The sequence below is a fragment of the Oncorhynchus clarkii genome, chromosome 4 (genome assembly GCF_045791955.1).
Source record: "Oncorhynchus clarkii lewisi isolate Uvic-CL-2024 chromosome 4, UVic_Ocla_1.0, whole genome shotgun sequence".
NCBI classification, from domain to species: Eukaryota; Metazoa; Chordata; class Actinopteri; order Salmoniformes; family Salmonidae; genus Oncorhynchus; species Oncorhynchus clarkii.
In genome coordinates this window covers 20,739,540-20,761,927 of record NC_092150.1, presented here as the reverse complement: position 1 = coordinate 20,761,927, position 22,388 = coordinate 20,739,540, and the positions used below count along the sequence as shown (strand labels likewise).

At 45.7% G+C, this 22,388-nt stretch overlaps 1 protein-coding gene across 1 annotated transcript in view; it reads right to left on the bottom strand.

Moving 5' to 3' along the window:
* The window catches only part of LOC139406577 (F-BAR domain only protein 1-like), a 45,509-nt gene that overhangs the window by 8,571 nt on the left and 14,550 nt on the right, over positions 1 to 22,388 (bottom strand). Inside the window, exons 2-15 of the mRNA XM_071149312.1 lie at positions 20,054 to 20,104; positions 11,877 to 11,968; positions 10,392 to 10,466; positions 8,826 to 8,967; positions 8,284 to 8,436; positions 6,339 to 6,443; positions 4,714 to 4,812; positions 4,417 to 4,513; positions 4,195 to 4,312; positions 3,490 to 3,514; positions 2,380 to 2,440; positions 1,805 to 1,983; positions 1,517 to 1,541; positions 1,335 to 1,391 (exon numbers count right to left, since the gene is read on the bottom strand). Of these exons, the coding sequence (XP_071005413.1) occupies positions 1,335 to 1,391; positions 1,517 to 1,541; positions 1,805 to 1,983; positions 2,380 to 2,440; positions 3,490 to 3,514; positions 4,195 to 4,312; positions 4,417 to 4,513; positions 4,714 to 4,812; positions 6,339 to 6,443; positions 8,284 to 8,436; positions 8,826 to 8,967; positions 10,392 to 10,466; positions 11,877 to 11,968; positions 20,054 to 20,080 (1,255 nt within the window). The 5' untranslated portion in view covers positions 20,081 to 20,104. The remainder of the gene's footprint in view (positions 1 to 1,334; positions 1,392 to 1,516; positions 1,542 to 1,804; positions 1,984 to 2,379; positions 2,441 to 3,489; positions 3,515 to 4,194; positions 4,313 to 4,416; positions 4,514 to 4,713; positions 4,813 to 6,338; positions 6,444 to 8,283; positions 8,437 to 8,825; positions 8,968 to 10,391; positions 10,467 to 11,876; positions 11,969 to 20,053; positions 20,105 to 22,388) is intronic.

The following is a 22,388-nucleotide window of genomic DNA, read 5'->3' as shown; positions in this document are numbered from 1 at the left end:
GGAGAGAGAGTGTACTACTGATGCTGCAGAAACAGTGGAGAGAGAGTGTACTACTGACGCTCCAGAAACCGTGGAGAGAGAGAGTGTACTACTGATGCTGCAGAAACCGTGGAGAGAGAGAGTGTACTACTGACGCTGCAGAAACAGTGGAGAGAGTGTACTACTGACGCTGCAGAAACCGTGGAGAGAGAGTGTACTACTGACGCTGCAGAAACCGTGGAGAGTGTACTACTGACGCTGCAGAAACAGTGGAGAGTGTACTACTGACGCTCCAGAAACCGTGGAGAGAGAGTGTACTACTGACGCTGCAAAAACAGTGGAGAGTGTACTACTGACGCTCCAGAAACCGTGGAGAGAGAGAGTGTACTACTGACGCTGCAGAAACAGTGGAGTGTACTACTGACGCTCCAGAAACCGTGGAGAGAGAGAGTGTACTACTGACGCTGCAGAAACAGTGGAGAGAGAGAGTGTACTACTGACGCTGCAGAAACCGTGGAGAGTGTACTACTGACGCTGCAGAAACAGTGGAGAGTGTACTACTGACGCTCCAGAAACCGTGGAGAGAGAGAGTGTACTACTAACGCTGCAGAAACAGTGGAGAGAGAGAGTACTACTGACGCTGCAGAAACAGTGGAGAGAGAGTGTACTACTGACGCTGCAGAAACAGTGGAGAGAGAGTGTACTACTGACGCTGCAGAAACAGTGGAGAGAGAGAGAGTGTACTACTGATGCTGCAGAAACAGTGGAGAGAGAGAGTACTACTGACGCTGCAGAAACAGTGGAGAGAGAGTGTACTACTGACGCTGCAGAAACAGTGGAGAGAGAGTGTACTACTGACGCTGCAGAAACAGTGGAGAGAGAGTGTACTACTGACGCTGCAGAAACAGTGGAGAGAGTGTACTACTGACGCTGCAGAAACAGTGGAGAGAGAGTGTACTACTGACGCTGCAGAAACAGTGGAGAGAGAGTGTACTACTGACGCTGCAGAAACCGTGGAGAGTGTACTACTGATGCTGCAGAAACAGTGGAGAGAGAGTGTACTACTGACGCTGCAGAAACAGTGGAGAGAGAGAGAGTGTACTACTGACGCTGCAGAAACCGTGGAGAGTGTACTACTGATGCTGCAGAAACAGTGGAGAGAGAGAGTACTACTGACGCTGCAGAAACAGTGGAGAGAGAGTGTACTACTGATGCTGCAGAAACAGTGGAGAGAGAGTGTACTACTGACGCTGCAGAAACAGCGGAGAGAGAGTGTACTACTGACCCTGCAGAAACAGCGGAGAGAGAGTGTACTACTGACGCTGCAGAAACAGCAGAGAGTGCTAACTACTTACCCCTGTGGGTGGCGCCCTCTCCCTCCCCCTCTGAACGTCCTGTAGTACTGCTATTTCCTGTGGAGAGGACAAGAGGAGTCAGAGTACCACGCACACACACAGAGAAATGCGTAAAACTTACAAACAGAGACAGACAGAAACCCAGCTATTTTTAACAAGAAGCCGGTTCTAATGGAACTTACTGGAGAGATGACGTTTGATTGACACCTGGAACGAGAGAGAGCAGAGTTGTTAATTACACTGTCTGGGGATATCTAAACAATGTAGAACGTTTACATCCTGCTGTTATTGCAACAACGTGGAGAAACAATAGCAGGGGAAATAAACATGGCTTAATAAACAGATGAGCATTTCTGAGCTTCCCTTTTCATAAATCTTAGACTTCTGATACCGCACCATGTGAAAATCCGCAACACATTTCATCCCTAGCCTCCCCTCTGGTCCTGTACCCTCTCCTTCCCCCGTCATACCCCTCTGTTGGGGGGCAGTGTGAGTGCCCCCACGGTGGCCTTCAGCTCCTTCTCTGTAGCAGCAGAGTTGCTGCTGCTGCCCACCGGACGGATCTGAATGTGGAACTTCTTGGGCTCCTCGTCGTCAAAGTCAGAGTCGCTGGAGTAGAAGTTGTCCTCCTTGTCCTCCATCGAGCAGCGTGCGGACAGAGAGTCAAGGAAAAGTGACCTGACGGAGGGTGGACAGTGGACTGACTAAAATGGACGGGGAAGAGCCTTATGCCTTGGACAACTTTGGGAGTGTCAGGGTTTCCTTTGTCCAGCCTCATTCACTGATAATGGACTGGAGCTGGCCTAGGGACAGAGAGAGCATTTCAGTTTATTTAAATGTCTCTCAGGGGGCAGGGAGACTTAATGTTCTACTCATCTCATAAGAGACTGTCTAGACTGCTTTATAAAGATAGAATACTCACTTACACAGTGGCAGGAAGCCTGGTTTTCATTATGAAGATAAAGAGGTCTGTCCAAGGGAATTTTTACTACAATACAGTAGAGACAGCCTCTCGTCTGATAGTCAGTGTTACTGCAAAGGATATCATTCTGATTGACGTCTGCTCGGATTACAAACCCCTCCTCATCCACCTCTAGGGGAGAGTTCTGTGTGCAGAATACAGAATACCCATGTTGGATACAAACATAAATACTTTCTCCTAGTGTTTGATAAGCTTAAAGTGCCATAACAACCCTTCACCCTATGAAGTTGTCATCAGGAGATCACTTTAGGATCAGTGTGAAAACTAGAACCTGGATAAATGGAGGATCTCAGTTTGCTGGTCTGCTTCATGTGAGGAGTTTGAAATGATGTATACTTTTACCTTTGATACTTAAGTATATTTAAAACCAAATACTTTTACTCAAGTAGTATTTTACTGTATTTTTACTTGAGTCATTTTCTATTAAGGTATCTTTACTTTTACTCAAGTATGACAATTGGGGACTTTTTCCACCACTGGTCAAAATAATAAAAATAGACAACCAAACACTGCCAGACACACCATTGTCACACATGATTACTCATACACACGCACAGACTGTACAGACACACACACAGACTGTACAGACACACACACACACACACACACACTGTACAGACACACACACACAAACTGTACAGACACACACACAAACTGTACAGACACACACAAACACACACAAACTGTACAGACACACACACACACAGTACACACACACACTGTACAGACACACACACACTGTACAGACACACACACACTGTACAGACACACACACACAAACTGTACACACACACACACACACACACAGACTGTACAGGTACAGACACACACACACACACACACACACACACAGTACAGACACACACACACACACTGTACAGACACACACACACACACACACAGACTGTACAGGTAGACACACACAGACTGTACACACACACACACTGTACAGACACAAACACACAGACTGTACAGACACAAACACACAGACTGTACAGACACAAACACACAGACTGTACAGACACACACAGCATTGATGTGTGTGTACAGTATGTTGGCGGCGGGGCACAGTGATATGCTGTTTAATTCACCACCAGGGATGTACAACTGATAATGGAAGAACGGCCATTGATTTGATGGTTTTTGAGCCACTGTGAATTAGCATATACTCACTGGTGTCTCCGTCACAGCTGAATCCCTGCAAAAAGAAACAAAGATGAATTTGGCTAAGTGACAAGATAGTATCACAGATGAATTTGGCTAAGTGACAAGATAGTATCACAGATGAATTTGGCTAAGTGACAAGATAGTATCACAGATGAATTTGGCTAAGTGACAAGATAGTATCACAGATGAATTTGGCTAAGTGACAAGATAGTATCACAGATGAATTTGGCTAAGTGACAAGATAGTATCACAGATGAATTTGGCTAAGTGACAAGATAGTATCACAGATGAATTTGGCTAAGTGACAAGATAGTATCACAGATGAATTTGGCTAAGTGACAAGATAGTATCACAGATGAATTTGGCTAAGTGACAAGATAGCCAAATTCATCTGTGATACTATCTTGTCACTTAGCCAAATTCATCTGTGATACTAAGTGACAAGATAGTATCACAGATGAATTTGGCTAAGTGACAAGATAGTATCACAGATGGAGCTGACAAAAGAAAGTGAGGGTAATTGGGATTTATCATCTGCGTGAGCGTGACGACATCGCTCCAGTCATTTCCATTTATCTCGGCTTCTTGGTAAAAATAGCTGGGTTTCTGTCTCGGTCTGTGTTGTACGCACACATGTCTGTGTGTGTGTGTGTGTGTGTGTGTGTGTGTGTGTGTGTGTGTGTGTGTGTGTGTGTGTGTGTGCATGCTCACGTTGAGTCTGGCTCTTTGTCCCTCTTGCCCAGTCCAGGAATCCTGAAGGCTTTTCCTCGACTCTTCTTACCCCCCTCCGGTACTAAAGCTGTCATGTACTCTTCAAACCCCACCAGGGCTGCCACATATAGGGACACACCACAGTGAGGACAAATCGGACACACACTCATGCGTACACATGCTGGGATCAAACCATCTGTTTATGCTGTTTGTGTGGTGTACCTGGTTTGTCTTTGCCTGTGCCCTTCTGCTCTGCAAACCTCTGGATGAGGTTATCTATGCCGATGTTCTCCACGTTCTGTTTGAACTCCTCATGGACCTGAACAGAGGAGAGAGGGGCTCGTTGCAGTCAGAGAAGAGATAGGGGTTTGGACCGGAGAGTTTGTTGTGGATGTGCTAGGTGTGTGGAGTTTGACTGTGGTTCAGTTTGAGTTTAGAAGGAGACAACCCCTCAAAGAGGTCAGTTAAATCCCTCCCAGACAGGCTCTCCTGGCCTGGGTCAGTGTCTGGGTGACCTACCTGTCCCACCTGGACATGGGTGTCCTCTATGGAGTGGGAGTATCCTTTGATTAGCTGTTTCATCTGCCTCAGGTGTGCCTCCTCGATGTCCTGGAACTTCTGTACAGAGGACAGGAACACAAAAGTGTTCAGAAACCAAGATGGGTCCTAATTACAGCAAACTACCCCAAAGCACAACAAAATGCTACTCAAGCTACCCCAAAGCACAACAAAATTCTACTCAAAATACCCACAAAACACTGCCGCAAAGCACAACAAAATGCTACTCAAAATACCCCAAAGCACAACAAGATACTACTCAAGCTACCCCAAAGCACAACAAAATGCTACTCAAAATACAACAAAATTCTACTCAAAATACCCACAAAACACTGGCACAAAACTACCGCAAAGCACAACAAAATGCTACTCAAACCACCCACAAAAGACTGGCGCAAACTACCGCAAAGCACAACAAAACACTACTCAAAATACCCACAAAACACTGGCGCAAACTACCGCAAAGCACAACAAAATGCTATTAAAAATACCCCAAAGCACAACAAAATGCTACTCAAAATACCCACAAAACACTGGCGCAAACTACCGCAAAGCACAACAAAATGCTACTCAAAATACCCACAAAACACTGGCGCAAACTACCGCAAAGCACAACAAAATGCTACTCAAACCACCCACAAAAGACTGGCGCAAACTACCGCAAAGCACAACAAAACACTACTCAAAATACCCACAAAACACTGGCGCAAACTACCGCAAAGCACAACAAAATGCTATTAAAAATACCCCAAAGCACAACAAAATGCTACTCAAAATACCCACAAAACACTGGCGCAAACTACCGCAAAGCACAACAAAATGCTACTCAAACCACCCACAAAAGACTGGCGCAAACTACCGCAAAGCACAACAAAACACTACTCAAAATACCCACAAAACACTGGCGCAAACTACCGCAAAGCACAACAAAATGCTACTCAAAATACCCCAAAGCACAACAAAATGCTACTCAAAATACCGACAAAACACTGGCGCAAACTACCGCAAAGCACAACAAAATGCTACTCAAAATACCCCAAAGCACAACAAAATGCTACTCAAAATACCGACAAAACACTGGCGCAAACTACCGCAAAGTGCAGTTAAGTGGTAAGAAATAAACCAAAAGAACCCAAAGTCAAAGACCAGAGGCAACTGTACAGGAAGAGAACCAGGTACAGACCAGAGCAGTGGAGTATAATAGAGGTCCCATCCAAGGTAATAACCAGGTACTAATCACAACACTGCATGTGGGCTAGAGTAATAGCTTGAAAGAACAGGTCATTTCACCCATCATGCTCTGGGCTGTAGTCTTCATGAAATCCCCCGAGCTCTCTCCTCCTCACTCATTATCAGGGACAGATCTCCCATTAGCTATTAACAGGTAATTGGTCACCAGGATTCCAGTCATAATTTAAAAACCAAATATAGCACCGTTCATTGGATTTGTTGAGGGTTTCCTTGGAAACTGTGCAGGTAGCCATGGAGACGTGTTCATTGTGAACAAAAACGGTTTGTTAACTTAAGGGAACCCCAGGATTGAGTGTGTCTAAGTAACCCGCCCCAGGCCCAGTGGACCGACTGACCTGGGCTGATTCGCTCATCTTCTGCTCGAAGTCTCCTCCCACGCGGTTATACTTCTCTATACACACGGCAAACGACTCTGCAGATTTCTTAGACTTCATCTCCGCCTAGTGAGAGAGAGGGGAGGATTATAGACTTCCTCCTAGTGAGGGGGAGGATTGTAGACTTCCTCCTAGTGAGGGGGAGGATTGTAGACTTCCTCCTAGTGAGGGGGAGGATTGTAGACTTCCTCCTAGTGAGAGAGAGAGAGGGGAGGATTATAGACTTCCTCCTAGTGAGAGAGGGGATGATTATAGACTTCCTCCTAGTGAGAGAGAGGGGATGATTATAGACTTCCTCCTAGTGAGAGAGAGGGGAGGATTATAGACTTCCTCCTAGTGAGAGAGAGGGGATGATTATAGACTTCCTCCTAGTGAGAGAGAGGGGAGGATTGTAGACTTCCTCCTAGTGAGAGAGAGGGGAGGATTGTAGACTGCCTCCTAGTGAGAGAGAGAGGGGAGGATTCTAGACTTCCTCCTAGTGAGAGAGAGGGGAGGATTCTAGACTTCCTCCTAGTGAGAGAGAGGGGAGGATTATAGACTTCCTCCTAGTGAGAGAGAGGGGAGGATTATAGACTTCCTCCTAGTGAGAGAGAGGGGAGGATTATAGACTTCCTCCTAGTGAGAGAGAGGGGATGATTATAGACTTCCTCCTAGTGAGAGAGAGGGGATGATTATAGACTTCCTCCTAGTGAGAGAGAGGGGATGATTATAGACTTCCTCCTAGTGAGAGAGAGGGGATGATTATAGACTTCCTCCTAGTGAGAGAGAGGGGATGATTATAGACTTCCTCCTAGTGAGAGAGAGGGGAGGATTATAGACTTCCTCCTAGTGAGAGAGGGGAGGATTATAGACTTCATCCTAGTGAGAGAGAGGGGATGATTATAGACTTCCTCCTAGTGAGAGAGAGGGGATGATTATAGACTTCCTCCTAGTGAGAGAGAGGGGATGATTATAGACTTCCTCCTAGTGAGAGAGAGGGGATGATTATAGACTTCCTCCTAGTGAGAGAGAGGGGATGATTATAGACTTCCTCCTAGTGAGAGAGAGGGGAGGATTATAGACTTCCTCCTAGTGAGAGAGGGGAGGATTATAGACTTCATCCTAGTGAGAGAGAGGGGAGGATTATAGACTTCCTCCTAGTGAGAGAGAGGGGAGGATTCTAGACTTCCTCCTAGTGAGAGAGAGGGGAGGATTCTAGACTTCCTCCTAGTGAGAGAGAGGGGAGGATTATAGACTTCCTCCTAGTGAGAGAGAGGGGATGATTATAGACTTCCTCCTAGTGAGAGAGATGGGATGATTATAGACTTCCTCCTAGTGAGAGAGATGATTATAGACTTCCTCCTAGTGAGAGAGATGATTATAGACTTCCTCCTAGTGAGAGAGAGGGGATGATTATAGACTTCCTCATAGTGAGAGAGAGGGGATGATTATAGACTTCCTCCTAGTGTGAGAGAGAGGGGATGATTATAGACTTCCTCCTAGTGAGAGAGAGAGGGGATGATTATAGACTTCCTCCTAGTGAGAGAGAGAGGGGATGATTATAGACTTCCTCCTAGTGAGAGAGAGAGGGGATGATTATAGACTTCCTCCTAGTGAGAGAGAGAGGGGATGATTATAGACTTCCTCCTAGTGAGAGAGAGGGGATGATTATAAACTTCCTCCTAGTGAGAGAGAGGGGATGATTATAGACTTCCTCCAGCCATTACTGGAACCTTTATTCATCCTGGTGAGTCATCATTGAGAACATATGATCTGCTATAATAATCACAACCTTGTTCAACTGTCTATCTTAGTCAGTGTACTTTCAGCAACTACTCATTAACGTAAGGCACCCTGTGCTCATATAACAGTTTATACAGCTATACTGTATTATACGGAATGTGTTCATTGATGCCTAGTGACAGACCTTCTCCAGTTCTTTCTGGGGAGCTCCCTCTTTCCTCAGTCGGTCCAGCTCAATACACTTAGCGTGGTATCCCTCCCTGAACTTCTGGAGGTGACCACTCTGCACCTGGACGGCCTGAACAGCGTCCAGGGTCCCCACCTGCTCCTCCTTGGTCTGTGAGAAACACACCATGCACATATTATTAAAATGTTCATTATATATTTAAGCCATAATGCCTGAGGGGGTGTGGTATAGGGCCAATATACTACAGCTAAGGGCAGTTCTTATGCACAACGTGGAGTGCCTGGATACAGCCCTTAGCCGTGGTATATTGGCCATATATCACAAACCCCAGAGGCGCCTTACTGCTATTATAAACTGGTTACCAACATAATTTTTTTTATGTTCTCTCATACCCGTTATATACGGTCTGATATACCATGGCTTTCAGCCAATCAGCATTCAGGGCTCAAACCACCCAGTTTATAATATAATATAATATAGTGAATGATGTGGGGGATAGAGGGGTCGTGATCATAGAAAGATATGGTGAGAAGTGTTACCTTGCGGTGAACTTTGACCTGCTCGTCACCATACTTGTTGATGTCCCGGATGAGGTCATTCATCTTACGCATCAGCTCCAGGTGGCAGAGGGCCAGCTTGTCTGATGACACCCGGAACAAGTCCCACATAGGAGCAAACGTCCTGTGAGACATAGAGCAATATGTCACCTACAGTACAAGGTCCTAACACCAACATCGTGTTTTTTTTAATCTAATAATCACATACATTAACAGATGCGATTTCATACATTTTGTTTGAACGGTAATATGACATTAAAGTTCAATCTTTATGGTGCATTTCTAGAGTTAAACAAACCACAGACCCCGGCCTGCCACGACCCGGGTAAACCACAGACCCCGGCCTGCCACGACCCGGGTAAACCACAGACCCCGGCCTGCCACGACCCGGGTAAACCACAGACCCCGGCCTGCCACGACCCGGGTAAACCACAGACCCCGGCCTGCCACGACCCGGGTAAACCACAGACCCCGGCCTGCCACGACCCGGGTAAACCACAGACCCCGGCCTGCCACGACCCGGGTAAACCACAGACCCCGGGCCTGCCACGACCCGGGTAAACCACAGACCCGGGCCTGCTACGACCCGGGTAAACCACAGACCCGGGCCTGCTACGACCCGGGTAAACCACAGACCCCGGGCCTGCTACGACCCGGGTAAACCACAGACCCCGGGCCTGCTACGACCCGGGTAAACCACAGACCCCGGGCCTGCTACGACCCGGGTAAACCACAGACCCCGGGCCTGCTACGATCCGGGTAAACCACAGACCCCGGGCCTGCTACGATCCGGGTAAACCACAGACCCCGGGCCTGCTACGATCCGGGTAAACCACAGACCCCGGGCCTGCTACGATCCGGGTAAACCACAGACCCCGGGCCTGCTACGATCCGGGTAAACCACAGACCCCGGCCTGCTACGACCCGGTAAACCATAGACCCCGGCCTGCTACGACCCAGTAAACCATAGATCCCGGCCTGCTACGACCCGGTAAACCATAGACCCCGGCCTGCTACGACCCGGTAAACCATAGACCCTGGCCTGCTACGACCCGGTAAACCATAGACCCCGGCCTGCTACGACCCGGTAAACCATAGACCCCGGCCTGCTACGACCCAGTAAACCATAGATCCCGGCCTGCTACGACCCGGTAAACCATAGACCCCGGCCTGCTACGACCCGGTAAACCATAGACCCCGGCCTGCTACGACCCGGTAAACCATAGACCCCGGCCTGCTACGACCCGGTAAACCATAGACCCCGGCCTGCTACGACCCGGTAAACCATAGACCCCGGCCTGCTACGACCCGGTAAACCATAGACCCCGGCCTGCTACGACCCGGTAAACCATAGACCCCGGCCTGCTACGACCCAGTAAACCATAGACCTCGGCCTGCTACGACCCAGTAAACCATAGACCCTGGCCAAGAGAATCAAACCATACAGACAAACTCCTGTAAATCCTCTAGGCACCCTGCCAGCATATGAAACAGTTGATTTCATTTTAAACTGAGATGTTGATGTCAAGAGTTTTCTAATATACTCACCCTAGTGGGCTTCCATTGCTTGCCATTTTGGCCAGTTTGCTCATGGACTTGGAGTAGGTCTCCTCGATGGCAGCCCTGAGAACCACAGATTGATCAATATATTCCTGAAGAGCCCGTGGCTGGTAAGTAACAAACCAGGCAGAGTGATGGTCTATGCAGTCTCAGCATTGGAAATCCTGCATCCAACTACAGATAAATCTAAACTCGTCCCCTTCCGGCTCACACAAAACAACTGCATATCTTACTAGCATAATGTCATATTATCATGTACAGAGCAGAATAAAGCACAAACCTAAAGGCATAAACAACCAGGCAAAGGAAAAATAAATATTTAGCTTCAATACTCTGTAAATGTTGCCCTGACCCAAATGTAAATAATAAAATGGCCTCATTTCTGCAGGAGGAACATACAACTTTAATACCCATCTGTAGCACCCACGGAGAAGAAAGTAGATCAGTATATCTGGGGGGTAACAACCCACTCTCACTCTCACAAGGAAAGAGCAATGTAATAAACAAACCAATCAGTGCAGTTTCACAGGCCTCCGGCAACAGACACAGCTCTTTATGGAGAACAAGTACACCTTGAAGAGGGGTAGCTAGGCCCTACAAAGGGTTAGAATACATGACATTCAACTTTTAGATGCATAGAACATCCAGATTGAGAAAGAGCTCCTCTGCACTGAGCGTGGGGAATCAATCAGCTCAATGGGTTGGTCTGTCTGTCATGAGGGAGATCTTCCCTGCAATGTCTTGTTTAATTTCCTGACTGACACTTTGTTCTCTCCAAGTAGATAAATGAATTTCCTCCCTTCTGTGGGGAATGTGCAGTGGTTCGGATCTTATGAATAAAAGTCAAGACTATGACATTGGTCTGACAGTGCAGGTTGTTGTCTTCCCCTCTGGGGAGAAAAGCCCTGTAAGGCAAGGCTTAAATACTACAATGAGTGTTCAACTTCCAGCTAATTGACTCATTAACAGACTGAATAAAGACAGGTGACTTCTGGGAAAACAATCCAGGAGGATTATTCAGATTGACATGTTACCGGAGCTGAGTGCCCAGATAACAGAAAAAAACACAGCTACTGCAAGTGTGTGTGTATATTTGTATAGTAAGACAGGGAGCTCCTTGTCTTGAGAGCAGTGTCTTGTATTGCGTGAGAGTGTGTGTGTGTCTCTCTTAACACTCCCATGTGCTGGCCTGAGTTCAAATGCAGCCCAGTTATGTGGATTAGAAGGCAGGGGAGACTGATGGAGCCGTTCCTCTGCACTAAGACATGACTATGAAAGGAAGCGACAAGGCCCTGTAGCCAGTATTGGAATCAGTCTTTTTAAAAAGGCAAACTTCAAAACATTTATGAGCGTTTAGAAAAATGACTTTCAAATGGATGGATGAGTTGAAAACCAAACTGATTAAGAAACATCACTCCCACGTTACTCATGTACCACCTCTCTGGGAACATCCCAGTCCAAACAACACCTCACCTCTCACGGACAAACTCTGCCAGCTCCTTGGTAGCAATCTGGCCATGCTTCATGTTGTGGTACAACATGTCAAAACCTGCATTCTTCTCCCCCTGCAAAAAGCACAGACAACACCTTGATGAGCCACAGAATTAGATTGTACTGCATCTCTAAGGGATTTATAGATTCCTCAACATGAAAGATGTGACAAATAGCAGGCGATGGCAGACAAACCTATGACCTCAGGAAATACATGTTTTTCTTATTTAAATTCACTCAACACTTCTGTTACTTATTCATTGAGGACCCTTGGAGCATAGTAGCATTGAACACAAATGAACACAAACAAAACAAATACTGTTTTCTTTCATCATGACCTTTAAAATACTGTGGATGTTTCTCTTGTTGTTAAGCAACCAGAACCAAGGTTGACACAGGGTTGGAGAAAACAGACATGCCTTTATCTCTCCAACAGAAGTATGCCTGGGAGCTGGTGATGACATAAACACAACTCATGTTGTTTTCTTCCATGACCTTTAATACTGTGGCTGTCTTCTTGTTTCGCTCAGTGGGGAACCACAAGCAATCATGACACTGGTTTAAGGAAACAGAAATACATTTTTCATAGACAGGCCGACTGCAAGCCGAGTTGTTCTTCAGAAAGTCATTTTCATTGGCCGAAGTAGTCTTTCCACAGGGTCCATGCAAATTTCAGATCTATTGTTCTATAGCATTAAATCAGAATTTGCATTGACCCAAAGTGTGCAGAGCTTTCTCCTTTTGTCTTCCTGCACCTTAGCAGCCTTGTGCAGATTTCATCAAGACTGGCACAGGGAGGCAATGTGAACTAGAAGTTTAAATCAGGATTCCCTTCCTACAGACAATACAAAAAAAAAAAAAAAGAGTTTTCACATAACAGCAGAGTTAACAGAGGCAGCGTTAAAAATAGCCTGTTCCTTGAAGCCCCCACTTTGATGTCAACAGCGGGGCCGTTGTGTAGGCTGTCCTGACAGGCAGGCGGCTGCACCTCAACACTCAAATACCCTGCTAGAGAGGGACACGCTTTTAGTAGCAGGGGAATGGCTGGAATGCCAAGGTTCCCAGAGAGAAGCTAGGAGTAGGCCAACACCACAGTTACAGACACCACACACACAAACACCACAAAACCACAGTTACAGACACCACAGTTACAGACACCACAACACCACAGTTACAGACACCACAACACCACAGTTACAGACACCACAACACCACAGTTACAGACACCACAGTTACAGACACCACAGTTACAGACACCACAGTTACAGACACACAGACAAACACAATCGTTGCTTTGAGACGTGGGTCTACTCAGGCAGGAGAGTGGTGATGGGCTGATGGCCTCAGTAGGGGTCAAAGGATTTGGATTCAAATCCAGGGTTAAAAGTAAGGCGGTACGGTCTGGTACGCCGTCCCAGCAAAATAAATAGTGGAGGTACACGGTACCGGTAAAATATGAGCCTGTGACAATAATTTATAAAAAATGTCAAGAAAACGGTGGGCTGTTACACTAGTATTTATCATTACCGCATGTCAGAGGCGTGAAAAATAGGAGGTATAACTCCAAAATGTGATGTGGTTTGGAATTTGAAATTATTTATACTTTTACTTTTGGTACTTAAGTATATTTTAGCAATTACATTTACTTTTAATACCAAAGTATATTTACAAATAAATACATTTAGACTTTTACTCAAGTAGTATTTTACTGTTACTTGAGTAACCTTCTATTAAGGTATCGGGTACTTTTTCCACCACTGCATGCAGTACACCAGTTAATGCAGAGATTTTAATTCACATGTGACTCTCCAATACCTTTCCTTCTCTATGGAAGTTAAATTATGCCATAGTCTTTGTCCATCCCTCTCTCCCATCTGCACCCAGAGGAAGGTGACCTGCCCTGCTCAGCCCTAAACACAAAGCAGGTATATAGTTCCCTTCACTATGCTAACCTCTCTGACTAGGTGCTGTATCCCCATTGTGAATGCCACACACAATCTAAAACATTGCCTACAGTATTATCATAAGGCATTGGTGATCATTAAAACATATTAGCAAATAGCCAAATTAAAGTTGAAAACAAAGCAACAATGATATTCAATCACCAGGTCCCAAGCAGTCATCCATGCAGTGAATGTAAGGATGAGTGACAGGTGATTTTCAGAAAAGGAACCCCAAACAAACAATAAAGCTACTACTGTTCAAGTCAGTCCAACTGCCAAATAACTTCTCTGTGAAAGGAGCTAAAGACACACCAAGGCCTTAGTCAGCTAGACAAAGGCTTATTTCACAAAAACACAATAGCCTAATCTAAAGAGTCAGGCCTAATTCCCATTTCTGGTCTCAATCGAAGCTGATAATTATGGACACATTTGTGCTTTAGAAATTAGTATGAACATTATTTTATCAGCTAATGAAAACAAGAGGTACATTTAATATGGTGTCTAGGCTTTATGAACAACTCCTATAATGCCGTTGTTTCCTGAAAGGAGAAATAACGACTGGCTAAAATCGGGACTCCCTAAAAACACAATACAAGTGATTTTTTGAAGCAGGTTAGGAGAGCATTTTCGCTAACCCTAACCCTTTTTCTAACCTAATTCTCCTAACCTGGTACGACAAAGTCGTAGCTGTATCGAAGTGGCATGTTCCTCAGGTAACAGACACAGTGAGCTCTTTCATTAATGTGACAGATGTGTTTGTTTGTGTATGTATGTTTCGAGGTGTGTCAGTATCGCACCCTAAAATAAATGTATAATCCAAAAAAGTCCTAAGAGTTAAATCCATGACTAGAATGATTAATTATAGCTAAACCCATCATGTTCCATCTGAGATCATTCATCACACAGACCTGTTTCATATTCCACACCATGACCAGCAGTCATTGACAGTTATTTTTCAGTCTGATTTATGCAGCTCCCCTAAGAAAGTTTTGCTCATGCAAGAGAGAGCTCATTACAATGACAATGTGGTCTGTGTGGAGGCACCCAGACAACTCAACTTTCTCACCATGGCTGAGATTCATTAGTACTCCATGCAACACAGAGCAGCATCGTCTGTCAGTCCAGTCAGGTAATGCCCAGGTTCTTGTTTTACAGGTATTAACTACAGTCGTTGTTTAACACATCACCGGACCCATCTGTTTCTCCTGAGGAGCAGGGTGCCCCTTGGGAGGTTTGGTTTGGGGGAGGGGGTCTGCTCACTCACTCCTTCCAGAACACTCTAAACTCTCACCCAGCGAGCGGTGCTCCCACATCCAGCAGCCTCCCCTCTCTCCCTCCCTCCCTGCCCACTGCAGTTAGCCAATCAAGACTTGCTGCCCCATTTCATCTTTGTACTGTGCAGCGCGGCCAGCTAACGACTCTCACTTGATTCAAATTAGAAGTATCCTTGGCTTTCCCCCTCAGGCATGAACAAAAATAATTACTGTACAAACGAGGCCTGGGATGCTCCTTTAAACGGTGTGCTGGAAGGCAAGCCGTGTCTGGATCCCCCTGCTAGAGCGTGTCCGGCTTAATTAGGTAAGTGTGGTTACCTCCTTGGCCAGTTACAAGAGTTGTGGTTGAACACCAGTGTACCGCTGCACTATGGGCAGCAGGTTCTGTGGCCAGAGTAGCAGCGAGTAGCAGTGTCTTAGTGAGGGGATCCGGTGTCGGAGGACATTCTTGTGCTGTGATGCAGGGGGGGGTACATGTGAAACCTGGCACACAGTAACAGAACAGAAAGTCTGTCCCTCTCTCACTGGTCAGCAGAATAAAATATAGAATATATGTGGTATGACATGACATAGTAGGCCTATATGGTATGACAATGATAACATAGTTGGATAGACCCAGGTTAGTATCCGTGGAAAGAGACCGTCTAGCTGACTCATTGAGGTTTTGTGCTTACGGGCAATCCCACGGAAGAGTGTCAGCAGCACCCCTAGTATCTCAGCACACCACTTCCGCATCTAAAGGACTGCCTCACTGAGTCCCCAAAACAACCCATCACCTACACTAGTTGATACCTGGTACATAGCGCCTGGGAGAGACCAGCAGTATCCCTGTGTAGAACTACTCTGGACATCACTTTATGCTGAGATCAGGTCACAGCACCGGTCCCTGTCCCTGTTGCCTCACTGATTAATGGCTTCAGTGCCCCATTGGGCCGCAGGTGAGGGAATGGAGCCCAGCGGTACATGTGAGATCCTGAGTTTAGGACTAACCCATGACAGAGACTGAGCACAATGCACACACACCCAAACACACCGCAGTCCACGCTCATGCTTCTATTACCATCACCAGAACACTTGCATCTGGCCTCAGGAACCTGAAGGCAAATTCCCTGAAATGTCTCTATGTAGCGGTACAGTAATCCACTATCCTGCTGCCATTAATCTAATTTAGCAGAGCAAAGAACAGTTCCAGAGAGAGACAGAGACAGAGAGAGAGACCTCTGGTAACATTCCTGCCCATCCGTCTCAGCCACTGGGTTTACATTCGTCTGCTCTGGACCTTAGAGCCCAGTGAGTCCCAGAGACACAGCCAGGCACAAATTGACAAGGGAAGAGCAGAGGCAACACTGGGTTCATTCTGCTGATTAATGATTGGTTGGGTATAATTCACCTAGGAGAGCAGGGCCCATTTCCTGGAACAGACAGACAGTGTGCCTTGATGAGACCTAGCAGAGAACTATATAAAAAGACATGGATGATTCATCCAACACAAAGTCCTGCTAGAATTCCTAATGGTAGTGCATTAGTGGGTCTAGACTCTGGAGCAACAGACTGAATGGACCGTTCTTCAGTAAAAAAGGAGAAATTAAAGCATTCATGGTGTTCAATGCGAGAGCACCCATTCAGCAATTTCAAAGGGGAATTGGATATCAGGGACATTAACATGTCTATATTGGGATCAGTGGCGATTTTAGCATGTAAATCTTGGTTGTGCAAGATGGCATTTTTTTTTTTAATGCATGCCAGTAAAGCAATTACACAACACAAACAATACATAAATCGGTGGCCAAACTGTTGGGCCTACATAAAGTTGTCCCAACAGCAGAGCTTTCTTTTCAGCACCATGGAGTGAATCCCTACCACCGATACACGTGGCCATCAGTGGAGCCTTGTCCGGCAACGGAACAGTTCATTCAGCCTCATTTACTGCCTTTAAAAAAAAAACATAGCTAAAATGGCTGACTTGCTTAAACAAAATGTGGTTTCTACTGACAATTGAGATGTACAAACTATGGCATAAGGGAACGATGAGCGGATAACAGGCAATCTAATATCGATTAAGACAATGAGAGAGCGAAGACGGACGTAGTCAATATAATGATTTGTTCAGCACTTTTGAAATGTACAGCGACAGAATTCCGAACATGGGCCGTTCTTACAGTATTCTCCCTGTTCACCAAGTCAGAACCGTAGGATAAATAAGGGGGCATATAAGCAGACAATAAAAGCTCTTAGAAATGTCGTCATCATCAAATATTGTCTAAAACAGGCTATAGGCTACATGTGCACCACCAAGTCAGAACAGTAGGCTACGTTATGAGGGAGAAAGGGACCAAATTATTAGGGTGAGGCACATGGGCTACAAACAGCTTACTACACAACATACACTTAGTATTACTTTCTTAGCTACAGTATACATATCTCCCTGGCATATTACATCATTTATGCAGCAGTATACAATACATTTTTGGACTCAGTTATGCTGTGCTCACTTGAACAGGAAGGTGGTATTGCGGCCCTTCTTGGGGAATTCTGGAAAAAAAACAAGGTTGAATCATGACGTCAGTGATCTTCAGGTCGGAGCTCTAGAAAGAGGCCAGAGTTCCAGACTTGGAATTCCAAGTTGGATGACCGTTCAAAATGTATTTTTCCCCAGTCGGAACTCGCTCGCCCGCCCCCCCCTCCCCCCCCATTGCTTTGCAACTTGCAGTTAGCCACGGATTCCAAACCACTCATTGTTGAATATGCAATTTCCAACTTGTTGTGTAATGTTTATGTCCAATGGCGATGAGCACCGATACATTTTATCTACAATTTCTCTTCATATGACAAGGGTTTGCCAGTAGATTGTCCACGTGATTCATGACTGCTTGTCTAGAGGAAAGCTACGATTTTGAAAGTATGATGTTGACATGATCAGTCCAATCAAAGCTACAGTAGATATGTGATTTGACATAATTTTATCTGTGGCCAATGACCTGGAGCTTTCTTGGATGGGCACTTCTAATGTAAATCTATGGCAGCACCCAAGGGGCTTGAACTTACAAGCTCTCCCTGTAGATTTTGCAATGATGTAGTGTCCCCATGAGTGACAGAACACTGAGCCAATCACAGCGCAACTAGAGAAGATTCCTAACCCCTACGCTCTGTATTTTCCTCTGGCTGCCCCTCCACCACAGAAAGCACTGAGCTAGGCTGAAACACCTGCATTTCGGAGCTGACTTACTCAAGAAAGCAAAGAGACCATGTTTGTACGCAGCTTTATTAACTCAAATGTTGTTGTTTTTTACATCGTTTGCAAACTCATATGTGACACGTATTAATGCCAAACAGGTGGGGCTCAAAACAGGTGGGATGAAAACACTGAACGGAGCATTACACCCAAACTGTACTCACCCTTCTTTCATCTGAAAGGAAGGAGTCATTTTACTCCCAAGGACTTGGAGTGAGGACTTCATTAAGAATGCACCTAATCATAACAGATGGCAATTTCTCATCCTTCCCTCTGTTGACTAATTAAGACTAGGAAGAGAAGCCAACATCATTATGTAGATGGAAAATATGGAAGTCACACAGTGCCGCCTGTAGACACAGAATGGTGTTCGACTATCAGAGAGAGTTGCATCCCTCCTGGTTTGAGTTGGAGGGAAGCACCTTTGACCAACCTTTGTTCCACACAATGGAGGTCTCCACTCCCCTCCATAGGCATGGAGGCCCTGCTGCCTGCAGCCACACAAAGGCAGCCAGGATCACATGACTTGATGCTGGTCAGCCAGCAGGCAGGCAGAACAGACAAGACAATCCGGCACACTCTGCTCCTCACAACAACACACTCAACGCTGCCTCCGTCACAGTCAGTAACACAACAACTCCACAAAATGAGGACAGAGGGGATCCACCACAGAGAGAGGCTTCATGTACATAGACAAACAAGCACATACTTTCATAATAAGATATCCCTCAACAACGAAACAATACAAACAACTTTAGAGTCTCAAAATGTTGCATCCTATAAAAACCTTTGAATTCCATAAAGGATAGGAATCTAATTTCCTTGAATTTAATTCAAATGGATGGCTGGTATAGTTTCCTCTGACTCAATTGTTACTTTCTGCCACAGCATCCTTCCCAAAATATCCTTCCCCTTTCACGGTCAGGGGGTAGTGGTCGTGTACTAGAACTAGGACACACCTGAAATAGCTCAGCCAGGTGTGCAGAGGAGAGCAGTACACAGGCATAGTCCCCCTAGGAGCAGCTGACTAATGTCTTTTCCGGTCTCTCCTATCAGACTAGTGGGGCTACAGTCAGGGTTACATTGCTGTCATGCTTATTATGTACCGTTATTGCACAGGTTATAGGACTGCTAGAACATATTGATGTGGTTCCTGTTGGTTCCTTTTCCAGGCATTGTAAAGATGTGATCTGTGTTCATCTGTGTGTCAGGAATGAACCCTGTGCCCCTACTCCCACCATCACCAAGGAGACTAGTCAGCCTCCGCTCTATGATTCAGATAGATAACTCAGGAGACAGATTGGTAGAATGCAACATGATGTGCTGTATGGTGGTGGTTCAGTATCATTCACAGAATATTAACTCTGAAAGTAAGGCATCATGACTCATGTGTGAATCAGGGAACGGACAGAATTGGCCAGTCAACCTACATGCATTGGTGTCCTTCATCTACAGAAGAGTTGTACAGCATTATCTGAAGGATAGGCCCATGATTTCTACTGTCAGTGTCACATCCAGTCTGTGAGTGTTTGTGTTTTTACTAGCTTCTGCAATCTGCATAGAAATTAGCAGTAAAAGGGTCTAGAGTGTTCATGTATAATGGCCCCCAAAACAAATCGGCATAATGCAATCTGACTGTCTGTTTTCACCTTTCCATGTTGAGCTGCCAATGATCCTCATGGAACATAATGGTACATCAAATAGACTCACCCAGAAGTTGTTTTTAAAGAATGCCATCTTCACTCAGAGTTTTATAGGGATCTGCAATAAAGTGAGAGAAGAAAAAAATGTTACAGATGGGCCAGAAACAGAAACTCCACTGCACTCCCCGATCAGTGACCAGAGTCAGCCAGTGGCACTGAACCAACATTCACACCAATAATGAGACACCTCTACAAATGGATTGTTGTTTTCACTGTGCTGAATTGCTATGGATCTCTTGCTCTTGCTGTAGGCTGAATCACCCTTTGTACAGGTACTGTAACAATGTATTGGGCTACATGAAAAGCCACCTCTCAGGCCCCAAAACAGACAATGACACTTTACTGTACAAAGAATAAAGTGGAAACTTCTGAGGCGGTCTTATTAAAAACAAGCTGGCGTAAGCAAGTAGACAATAGATACCTTTAGTTTAATGAAGGCCAGAGTGTCCTGAGGGGACAGCCAGGGTTTGTTTAACAGTTCACTTCAAAAGAGATGGAGAGGCTGACACAGGGGAGGGAGGGGGAGATAAGACTGATCTGACACTGCCACCAAGGAGAGTGTGCCCGATCAAGATGAATAAAGATCTCTCCGGTGTGCTCACTCATTCTGGCCATGTCTGCAGTAAAGAGCTGAGGCAATAGCCATACCTCCAATTCAACCCCCTCGCCAGAGTCACCTCCCAGACTGGGCCTGGAGCGATTGACAGCAGAGGGTCTACTAAGGTGAGGACACACACACAAAGAGCCTCTACAACACAGTGACTCAACAAGAACCATGGTCTCTTTTCTGACTATGAAGTGAGATTCATGACCATGAGCTTCTGTTCTGGCAGAGCAGATTTCAATTGACTGGAGGCAGGAGGAAACATAGCAACAGCTGAACATACACCCCCTGACCCCCTATAGCGTTTCTCCACCCATCCACACTGCCTTCCACTGTGGGGGATTTAATTCCTGCTCAATTAGCACCTAGCTATCTGCTCATCATGAATAATAGTAGCCTTCCAAGCACATAGCAAAGATGAATAAGTGGAAAAAGTGTGTGTGACTATGCAGGCGCAGCGTTTCTCCAGGGAAGGCTGTAGGTTCCCTGTTATTTTGCTGCGAGGAGAGGGTAAGGTATGGTCCCTGCCTGGATGTGTTACATTGTGCTGACGGCAGGGCTTTCTCTCTGCTGGCACAGTGGCTGACCCTAGCTCAGGCAGGACAACCTGCTGCTGGACAGGGGCACACACACAATTAATTAACTCAGCATGGGGACCCTGGAGGGTTCTCGTTTGGCAGCATGGCTTAGGGCTAAAAGTGAGATACAGCAGCCAGCTACAAAGTACCCACTCTGCTCTACAACACTGATAGAGGAGAAGAGGAGAGGTGGAATAAGGGATCTGTTTGGCTGTGTAGCTGGATCACTGGCTGGTGGTGGTGAGTGGTAAGCAGAACGTGCCAGGCTTCACACACAGTTGTTGAGAGGAGAGATTGGTGTGGGGCTAGAATCATCAGTGGTGTAGTGGAGGCTATACACAGGAATATATTTTTTTATTTAACGTGTCAGCGTGTCGCAACGCACGCTGACACGGTCGCCAGGTGTACTGTGTTTCCTCCGACACATTGGTGAGGCTGTCTTCCGGGTTAAGCGAGCAGTGTGTCAAGAAGCAGTGTGGCTTGGTTGGGTTGTGGAGGACTCTCGGCTCTCGACCTTCGCCTCTCCCGAGTCCGTACAGGAGTTGCAGTGATGGGACAAGACTGTAACTACCAATTGGATATCACGAAACTGGGTTGAAAAAGGGGTAAAAAAAATAATCAAAAGGCTATGAAATAAAGTTGACTTGAAAACCTATAGAACAGGAGTGTTTATAAATATTTCCATGGTCAGATTTTGGCTTGGCTTCTTAGAAGCAAGTTAAGACAGGTCTCATAACATGAAGTAAAACATCCAGGTTTGACAGGCTATAACCGTCTCTGGTAGATGGAAAGGCTTTCTCAAAAACCTACTCAATTAAATTTTAACTAGCTACAAAGTAGCGTATGCCTACCAGAATGATATGATTACCTGCATCAATCCAGTGGGTATTTGTTTGCAAATGTGCGCTACAGAAACACACTAATCAGACAGTGCTAGGTGCAAGTGCACTTGAATTAAAGGCTAACTACACTCACAAATGAAAATTTCTTACATTTTTCCCCAGACCTCAAAAGTGGTCTCCTGTTATGGTTTAAGCATTATTGTGGACTTAGAAAACAACAAAATTGGATGTTCTAGAAAAGAAAAAGTGTGGCTTTGAGAGCGACCAGAGGAGGATATCTGTTAGGAAACTGTCGCCGGACAACCTGACCGGGAAGAT